This window comes from Phoxinus phoxinus (genome assembly GCF_949152265.1).
Source record: "Phoxinus phoxinus genome assembly, chromosome: 25".
Classification (NCBI taxonomy): Eukaryota; Metazoa; Chordata; class Actinopteri; order Cypriniformes; family Leuciscidae; genus Phoxinus; species Phoxinus phoxinus.
Genome location: NC_136900.1, coordinates 25468052 through 25478383, shown reverse-complemented (window position 1 = coordinate 25478383; position 10332 = coordinate 25468052). Strand labels below are relative to the sequence as shown.

The 10332-nt window shown below is 38.2% G+C and overlaps 1 protein-coding gene and 1 long non-coding RNA gene across 2 annotated transcripts in view; one reads left to right on the top strand and one right to left on the bottom strand.

The window, feature by feature from the left end:
• The window catches only part of LOC306994223 (calcium-independent phospholipase A2-gamma), a 22089-nt gene extending 18836 nt beyond the window's left edge, over positions 1-3253 (bottom strand). The window contains exons 1-2 of the mRNA XM_079604699.1: positions 3093-3253; positions 1-1192 (exon numbers count right to left, since the gene is read on the bottom strand). The exon at positions 1-1192 is cut by the window's left edge and continues 66 nt beyond it. Of these exons, the coding sequence (XP_079460825.1) occupies positions 1-1107 (1107 nt within the window). The 5' untranslated portion in view covers positions 1108-1192; positions 3093-3253. The remainder of the gene's footprint in view (positions 1193-3092) is intronic.
• Positions 3254-6948: 3695 nt separating this feature from the next.
• On the top strand, positions 6949-9803 carry LOC306993747. The gene is made up of 3 exons (XR_013796522.1): positions 6949-7194; positions 7442-7570; positions 9506-9803. It is a non-coding gene; the product is annotated as an uncharacterized lncRNA (long non-coding RNA).
• The last annotated feature ends 529 nt before the right edge of the window (positions 9804-10332 follow it).

The following is a 10332-nucleotide window of genomic DNA, read 5'->3' as shown; positions in this document are numbered from 1 at the left end:
CGCTTCATCTGCTTTATCCGCCTCCGTCGACACTCTTCGGGCCTCCGGTCGGAAGCGGGGCACCAGCGGGCTGATGTAGTTCCCCACGAACGCTTGCACGCTCGGCGCTGATGTCGTGATGTAATTGCCGAGAGAGAACGGCGGGGTGTCCGGGCGCGAGGAGGCGGGTGGAGCGACGGGTTTAGTGAAGCCGCTGAAGTAAGAGTTGACATGGTGGGACAGATAGTCGTAGGTCTCGCCCAGATGAGCGCTGAGAGACCACGGGTGGAAGAGGGGCGTGGTTTGAGTGGTGGGCGGGGCCTGGGGTGTGGTGGGCGGGGCCTGAGGTGTGGTGGGCGGGGCTGCTTCATGTACTTGAATCTTAGCTGCCGGAAAAACACGAGAAGCTGGAGCTTGAAGTGCAGTGGGCGGGGCCTTGGATGTGGAGGGCGGGGCCTGAAGTGCAGTGGGCGGGGCATTGTATGTGGAGGGCGGCACCTGAAGTGCAGTGGGTGGGGCAGTGTATGTGGAGGGCGGGGCCTGAAGTGCAGTGGGCGGGGATGTTCCAGGCTCTTCATGCTCCTGTTCTTGGATCTTAGTTGCTTTAGGAGCAGGTTCGGAGGGCGGAGCCTGAGGTGCAGTGGGTGGGGCCTTGTGTGTGGAGGGCGGAGCCTGAGGTGCAGTGGGCAGGGCTGTTTCGGTCACTCCACGCTCCTTCTGTTCTTGAATCTTAGTTGGCGTAGCAGCAAGTGCAGGGGGCGGAGCTTGAGATGCAGTGGGCGGGGCCTTGTGTGTGGAGGGCAGAGTCTGGGTTGCAGTGGGCGGGGCCTGTGATAAAAGAGGCGGTGTTGAGTTCACTTTCACCGCTTTGAGTCGGGACAGAATCTCCGCTCGCGTCCCACTCACTGCTTTCCGAACCGAGTCCAGAGCGGCGCGCAGACGGGACGAGCGACGCCTCAGATCCGCCGACTCCTGCCGCGGCGCCGTGCTGTACGGTCCGACCCGGCAGAACCAGAACCTCCTGAGCTGCGGCCTATAGAAGGGGTTCGTCCGCGCGGACCAGCAGAGGGCGACGGTGACACACCCCGGCCGGTGGCACAGACAGTCCAGCAGCCACACCACGGTCATGCTCGCGGCTCCGCAGGTCAGCGCTCCTCGTCACCCATCAGACGCCCGGGAGCCACATCACTAAAGGTGTAATACTGAGGAGGATCTGCTGACAGAAATGCAATATCATCGTAACTATGTTTTCAGTGGTGTAGAAAGACCTTACGCAATGAACCGTTGAATATGGTGCAAAAGTTCATTTATTTCAGTAAATCAACTTAAAAGGTGAAACTAATATATTATATAGACTCATTACATGCAAAGTGAGATATTTCAAGCCTTTATTTGTTATAATTTAGATGATTACAGCTTATGAAAACCCCAAATTCAAAATTAGAATATTGTGAAAAGGTTTTCATAAACTGTGAGCCATAATCATCACAATTATAACAAATAAAGGCTTGAAATATCTCACTTTGCATGTAATGAGTCTATATAATATATTAGTTTCACCTTTTAAGTTGAATTACTGAAATAAATTAACTTTTGCACCATATTCAATTTTTTCCAATTTTACCTGTAATTATAATTATCAACATAATTGATAAAATAACAAAACAAAAACGAAACTGTGCTGAACCGTGACAGACCATTTATCCCATCGGCTCAAACAGTAAAATGTTAAAATATAAGTCATGTTTTTTAAAACAAATCATGAAATTGTAGGCTATTATTTGTGTCCTAAGAAGATTTATTAATTGCCATTAAGGAAAAAAGACTGAAAAGGGATTTTACTTTAGTGTACTTATGCATATTTTGATGTAACGTAGAAACAATATTTTATCATTATAAATGTTTCGGATATTCTACCTCAGATTTGTGAAATGCGCCATATTTGTCGAGGCTTCTTTCGGCCACGGAATAAATAACATATTCAGGTAATAATTGGGACATTTTCTCACAATTCAAACGTTTTTTTTTCTCACAATTCGGTTTACATTTTACAGTTTTTACTTTGAAACATGCAGTGCTCACACTTAATTAAATCATTGCATTATCAAGTTTAATCATCACATTATGCAATATCTATTTTTCAGTCTCTAAAATTAAGACCTTTTAAGACTTCTCTTATACCATCTAAGATATCTAGGACGTTTTATATCACAATTCTTAGTTTATATCTTAGTTTTTCACTGCAAAAAAAGTGAGAGACAGCAAAAAAAGTTCTGAGTTGTTTAACTCGACTTTATGACTTGCAATCAAATTCCTACATATCCTTTTTTTTAAATCTAATTTAAGGCCATAACAAGTCACAATTACCTTTTTATTTTTAATTATGTGGCAGAAATAAGCTTCCATACATATTTTCCCCTAATATTAAAATCAAGCCATAAGTACCATTTTCATGACAATTAGGAAAAGTGGTTATTACTATAATACAATACAGATATTATCATTTGAATCAACAGATATGACTATGGTGTATAACTATTTTAATATCTGTATATTAAATCGGCTTACAGTAATGAGAAATTGAGTAAATATGTTTAATCATGAACATATCTCAACCTGTCCATGTTCTTGAGTAGTTTTAGATTTAACCTCACTAATGTTATAGTTTCCACTAAATAGTATAGTTAACATAACTATGATAAATTATTAACTTATGATTTGTGAATATCCTTTAGTATGACATAAATAACTGAATGACACCAAGTTCTACTGTATTGTACAGTTTTACCAAGCTAACAACAACAATAATTACTGAAAAACCCTGTTTAGATTTGTGTTTGCTCTAAACAATATCGTAATATATGAGATTTATGACAGTATTAATCTAAAAACCCTGTCATTTTAAACACATATACTTCATTGACTAGAATTTGCGGTGTCTGTTTATTAGAAATTAACATGACGTTGCATCTGTGATATATAATAAACCATTAATGTCTGTCCAAAACACATATTAAAGATGAGATATGAGATGAATGTAAATATGGGACTGTAGGACAGGGTCACGCGATAAACTGAAGTTATTCTGAAGAAACACTGAAATAACAACATACCTGTAGTGGTTAACCGCTCATAATGAATGTTTGGTTGTCGGCTGTACTAGTATAAGTGTTAAAGTTAGCTGGTTAATGGTGGCTTGCTGCTGTTTACGGGTCATTCGACACTAGAACATCTGATAAACACAGTGTGACCCTCCGCGCGCACTTCCGCAATCAGTCACGTGCTACACAACAGAGCGTTTGATTGGTTGAGCTGTCAACATCTGCAGATTCAGATAAATCAAGTGAGCCCGTGTCGTGCTTTTCACTATGAATTCTTCATAATTTAATGTTTTATAATATTTAATTGTAATTTATAATGAATTATATGGATCTGAAATAATCTGTGTGTGATACAGCGTAATAGAAGATGATAAGATATATAACTGTCATGATGAACTCACGAATGACCAGCAGATGGAGCTGTTCCTCAAGAAAACACACAGATGATCACGTGACTTTCATCAACGTTATTCATAAATACATTTTAAATTTCATTTTATATCACAAGGTTGTAGTGTTTTCTATTTTTAACCATTTATAACGTGCGTCGAGGTGAGAGGAAGGATGACACCGAGTAAAGTATTTACTCTATAATAGCGACAGCCTACAACAACAAACCACAACTCACATATCCCTCCGCCTCCAAGCGGGCACTATTAACATTAGTATATGTACACGGCACTATATACTACAAAGGTGCAGTCATTTACTATAATTCTCAATATCCACACTGTAATAAGCAACAGAAATCAATTCACTTAATGAATGGACAACCTGTCTGTTATCTTCATTCAACAAGTTCGCCGATAAACAGTATTTTTAAGATTGATCCATTTTTGGAGTTCACGCTGTAAAAATGACACCTGACAGCGATCAATGGCGCCAGGCTTGATTGGTTGATGAGGCACAGGTGGTTATGGGGAGGTGACAATATCAACATTTGTCCATTTGGCACAAATTCTGACCATATACATTTTTGGTGACTTCTCACATTTATGTGCACAAAACCAATACCAGATCTCTTACAAAAATCAGCAGGAGTTATATGTTATATTCTCACATATTTCATACTGCCAATGTTACACACTCTTATTTTTTATTGAGCAGAGCAGATGTGCTGGAAATCCATCATGTGCAGTTTCTAGACCGATTAAAGAATAAAACACTTTAAAACTAGATAAATCTGGTTAAATTACAGAAAAAAGGAGTCTATAAAGGAATGAGAACTTGAGGCTAAACATGTCATGTCAACACCAGCAACCCAGAGTGACTGGACAATGCAGTCGAGAGCCTCAACACTAGTTACAGGTTCAAGGTTCACTGTGCTGATGATCAGCAGGGTCCGCACACTCCAACATTCAGTCATCAATGAAAATTAAGAGCAGCTTCATTTAAAAAGCATTTTGTCAAGACAAAATACTTCTCTTTTTCCCCCACAACATACGGTAGCCTAAATGGGCCACAAGAGAATTAAGAAAATAAATGAAGACAGTTATAGAGTTATAAATGAAGACTATATAGCCTCCCGTCATCAGCATTGAAGATTTACCCTCGTTCTCTGAGAGAATATGTGTCAGCTTGAGTTAGATCCACCGACTCGCCTTCATGGTTCAAAACGAAAAAAACTTCCATTGCGACTTCATTTTACTTTATCACCAATAGACAAATGATGGACAATGGTTCACATTTCCCATGATAATAAAATTAAGGAAAGAAGACATACATGATTAAATAAAGTGGTTAAAAGTGAAAGAAGTAAATGAATAAAAGAGGCGCCGGTGTAAATGTACACATGGGTTGGAAGACGTAGGCAATAACGTGGGCAATATTGTTTATTCATTGTGACACGAACTGGAGGAAAGCAACAGTTTGTTAAATTGCAGCTAGTTTGATAGCTACAGAACTTAAAGATCTACTGCTTTTTGTTTTCTTTCTTGCTGCATTAGAGATTACATTTTTTAACTTCTGTCTTCGCGCAGGCACAGTGAGGAGGAAAAGTTAGGGCAATCGATTCGTAGCTCTGCTTTAACTGTGTGATTCCCTCACGAGGAGCGACCAACATTTCTGACATGCCAGAAATTCATCTGACCATCCGATTGCAGGAGAGGTTAAGGTGTGGAGTCTTTTTGCTTTAAAGAAAACAGAGGATTCAGAGTCACTTCATTGGCTATTGGAAGAGCCTTTAGTCCGTGGAGCACGTCTGGATTTGTCTGCCAGTGGACTTTACCCAGGACTTAAAAACTGTTGAATCCCTGTGTGTAGATTTCTTTTCTTGTTCTGGGAAAGCTTTGTATAAGTATTGTGTTGTTATTTTTAACAAAAGAATGTTAAGTAAGAAAATTGATACTCCATGGCGTGATTTTTTAAAATTGAATGTGGATAGAAAACCTGAGTGGAGAGCACTTTATAAACCACCGTTGACGAAAAAGATATTGACTTACAGTGGAGAATCCTTCATGGCGCTGTCGCCGTCAATGCTTTTATTTCAATCTTAAATCCTGAGGTTGAGGCTGAATGTCCTTTTTGCACTGAGAGAGAAACCGTCTTTCATACATTAGTAAAGTGTGCAAGATTAGAGCCTTTATTTCTGCTTTTAGGAAACATTTTTCAGAGGTGTAATGAAACTTTCTACACTACAGAGTTATTTATTTGGGGTTTTAAATGAAAAAAAGATGTATGCCAGTTGTTGAATTTTGTTTTAGGCCAAGCAAAATTGGCTATTCATACAAGTAGAAAAAAGAAAGTCGAACAAAATTTGGGACAGAATGTAGTTGCAATGTTTTCAAACATGGTGAAAGCAAGAATATTGATTGATTTTGCTTATTACAAGCATATGGATGACATAAGGCAAAGCTGAACACAGGTTGCATTGATACACGTTTTCCCATTACCATCAGTTACACTGTGATGAAGGTGAATTTCGTGTAAGATTCATAACATATACGGTGTTTTTCATGTAAGAGCTTCCATTTTTCTGATGAAACTTCTATTAGTTTGTGAAATGGTGTGTGTGTGTGTGTGTGTGATGTTGTTACAGGGAAGTGTGTTTTAGTGAAGCGCTGCAGAGCTTATGGCCTGACAGTGGAAACACGGCGAATGGTAACGTTCAACTTAATAGAAACTCTTTTAAATGTTAAACATTAACAGATGTTTCCCTTTTCTCAAAAACACAAAATAACACTATTTGAATATTTATTCTCCATTTCCAGCTATGCAAAGCATGCTGGGAACTAACAATGGTGTCTTAAATTAAAACCGTATAATTGAGTTAATTCTCTTAAAATAAATGAATTTAAGCTTAATTAGTTCCTCAATTCAAGCCTCAAAAATGTCTGTTTCCTTAAAAAAATTGTGAAATGTTCTCTATTTTCTATACCACTCTGAACCACACTTTTCTAAAATATAAACTTTTTGAAATTATCACCTAATTTTTTTAAATGAAAATTACAAGACCCTTGATTATTTATTTTACAGAATGTTTAGTGTACTTCGCCGCCATCTTGGCCACTTTCACCCAGAACCGAAACGACTGCTCTCGTCGCATTCATTTGGTGGCACACGTCACAGTGACGTTCGCCGATGCCGTCTCAAGTCAGACTCAAAGTTCGATCCGGAAAAAAAAAAACTGCTAAAGTTATAATTGTCATTTCCGCTTAGTGTAAATACACAGTCACATTTACTCCAGTGAAGTCCAGTTCTTTAAGTCTGTTATTTAAAAACATAAAGTTCAATAAACACAAGAGCTTACTAACGTTATGATGTTCAGATTTGTGTTTCCCTAATCTGTGCCTCCCATTACCCGTCTGACCAGTAACTCTACTGGGTTATGATCTGTTAAACACGCCCCTTTAAAACACAGCAAATCAAAGTGAAAGTGAAACTGCACAATCGCTTTTGTAATTTTAAACGTGCAACGATCAAACGATTCCTGTTTCTTCCCTGTTGTTCATTTTCAGCTAAAACGGATTCAGAATGTTGTTTCAGGTCCTCATCAACTTTAATGACAAGAAGAATAAACTAGTTGTGGCGGATTCATTAGAAGAGTTTGAGAAAACCACCATCCTAGAACTGAAGAAGAAATTCATAGAGCAGATTCCTGAAGAAGCTCCTGGTAGTAAGCGAGATATGTTTTAACTCTCCAGCGATAACACAGAGCAATGAAATGTCTTTTCTTTTTCTGTTGGCATTAAGACAGAGTTAAACTGCATTAAATAAATAAAAATAGCAATTATCTGCTCATGAACAGCATTTGTTGTTTAAGGGTTCTTTGTAAGTGTATAAATTATTTTGGTATTCATGTGTCAACATGTCATTTGAGGTGTTCATCGGATGTAAGTAGCCTAATGTTTTTCTTTTGTCAGACCCAGATGACTTCCGGGTGATTTTTGGAAAAGATCCACTGGAAGACCATCGCACACTTGGGTTTTATAAAATTAGACATCTGTCTGTTCTTTTCTTTGTGATGAGGATGCCCGGTGGAGGAGGACCAGGTATGTTGAAACTTTGAGACCTCAAATCATTGCTTATTTTTAAAGCAGGTTTGATGTTTTGTTTTTAGCATAAGCTAAATATTAATCACAAATCATGTAATTTTACATTCTGTGCATGAAGAAATGCCATTATTTATTATTCACATGCACACATGTTTATGACAAATAACGTATTAATGACCTGGGGCCGTATTCACAAAGAATTTTATCTTACCACTAGGAGTACTCCTAAATCGCACTAAAAGATTTTAGCTAGGAGTGTTCTCTTAAAAGTTATTCACAACGCCTTTCAGACCTACTCTTAGTAAGGAAAAATGACAACTCCTAAACTAAGAGTGAGTCTTCGTTGCTATGGATGACGTCAATTCTCATGCACGAGCTTCCTCGCAATGATCACGGTGATTGGTTGTGAGATGACAGGGCCATCATGCAGAGGGTCGTACAATAGTCCAAATGTCTGGATTTTCTCTTTACTTTGTTATGTCTTAATAGTAATTGTTATTTTTATTAAAAAATAAAAAAATAAAAAAATAATATTTTAAAAAAAATTAAAAAATTAAAAAAAATTAAATTTTTTAAATTTAAAAAATTTAAATATATTAAAATATTTTATTTTAATAATAATAAAATAATCTTTGTTATGTCTTAATCCAGACAATAGACAGGGCCATCAGACGCACCAAATCATGGAATTACGACAACTAAATATGTCTGTGTCCTACACAAAATAATAATAAAATGTCATCGAAATGCATATATAAAGACATGTTTGTGCAGGCCCCAGTGAAGTGTAATTCTAAAAAGGCAGAGAGAGAGAGAGAGAAGTTGTGAATTAAATTAAATTAAATCAAGGTAGCCTAATACCCTAATGAAAACCGCTACTTGCCTAATAATGAAAAACGACACTTGCATTAACACTTGCTTGGTTAATTGACATCCTATTAGCCTAAATAGACTACTTAAAACAAGGAAATATTGCTCCTATTTAAGTAATGTAGGCTAATAGTTGAATGACGGTAGATTATGAACTCGCCAAAACGGAAAAGAAAGCCCAACTGGACGCATGATCAGAACTGCTGCTGGCCCAGTTGGTGTTGGAAAAAAAAACATAATAAAAGGGAAATTCGGCACTGGGATACAACATCGAGAATTGTGAAGTTTGCATCGAACACAATCTGGCTATTGATGGAGTGGGTTTTCTTTCTATTCACAAACACGTCCTCATCCTGACGTGGTGCAATTATTTTAATATGTGTCCCGTCTATAGCACCGACCACTCCGGGCACACCGGCAATATCCATAAAGCTGGCTTTGTTTCTTTGGAGTTGGCGAATGTCCAAAGGAAAACTTATGAACTGTCGAATAATATGGGGTCTACAGAGTGCATTGATGGTTTGGTGGATGGATCTGCATTACCGATGGCTGGGATATCGCTAGATCGTCGGCATTACACAATTGCATTTTCCCCGTTGCCAGGTAGCGAAGTGTTATCAAACATTTCAATTCGGCACTGATTGGGTTGTTGCGATTAGTTGGCGCTGTTATTGCATCCCTCACAAGATCCACAACAATCAGTATTCCCTCACGGTTAAGGCGGTGTCTTTGTAATAACTCCGTGTCATTGGCTGTCTCCAACACACTGCGTCGCGCGGCGATTTTAAGATGCTTTGTGAATAGGTCTTAGTGAGTTAGGAGTCCTCTCGACTTCTTTTAAACTGTCCCAGACTTAGGTGCTACTTTTAGGGCTAAAATGCTTCGTGAATTACTCTTAGTGAAAAAAATTAGGAGTCCTAAAGTTAGGAGTGACACGCCCATTATTTTTAGGAGTTGCTCCTAAATTCGCCTGAGCTACTTTTAGCCTTAAAATTCTTTGTGAATACGGCCCCTGATGTCTTATTTTTTTTTTATTACTTATTTATAAATTGTGTCTCATAGACCCAAACCCACCGGGAGGAGTTCCCAGGTCGGAATCCATGGAAAGAATATATTACAGAACTATGAACAACCCGGATTCAGGAACATCTTGTAAACCGCAATAAAAGCAAGAATATGTGATTTGAAAATTCTCTTGAACCTTTATCTAACTGACCAAAGTACAAAGAAAATGTCCAATGTTTTTGTATGTTTGCACACACACACACACACACACACACACACACACACACACACACACACACACACACACACACACACACACACACACACACACACACACACACACACACACACACACTGTTTGGGATGGAGGCAAAACAAGTGAAAATATTATATAATATCCAACTTACGCTCTTTTGAAACGGTCCACAATGAGCAGGTGAACTGGTAATATATGAGGGTGACTGGGTGGAAAATGTAATATTCTTACATTTCTAACAATTTTAACTTTTTTAAATTTTACATAAATTTCTATTGTAACAATTTTACTGATCTAATGGATTTTACACCTGCACTGAATCAACACTGAACTTAAGCTGGACTATGACATGATTTTCTTCTCAATCTGCTGTACAGCACAAAGTCTGTTGCATTATTTTCCTGTCATCTCGGTTATCAATCTGTATTGTATTAAGCGATATATATATATAAATAAAGTTGACTTGAAAGGAGCACAAACCAAAGACTCTGTCTGCGCGCAAAGTTTCAAATTTCATTGAATTGTTAAACGATTAAAAAAATCTAATTTCTCAATGCAAGATTGTAAAGATTTTGTCAAACCATCTACCATACATAATATTGTGAAAATATTCAGAGACTCCAGATAA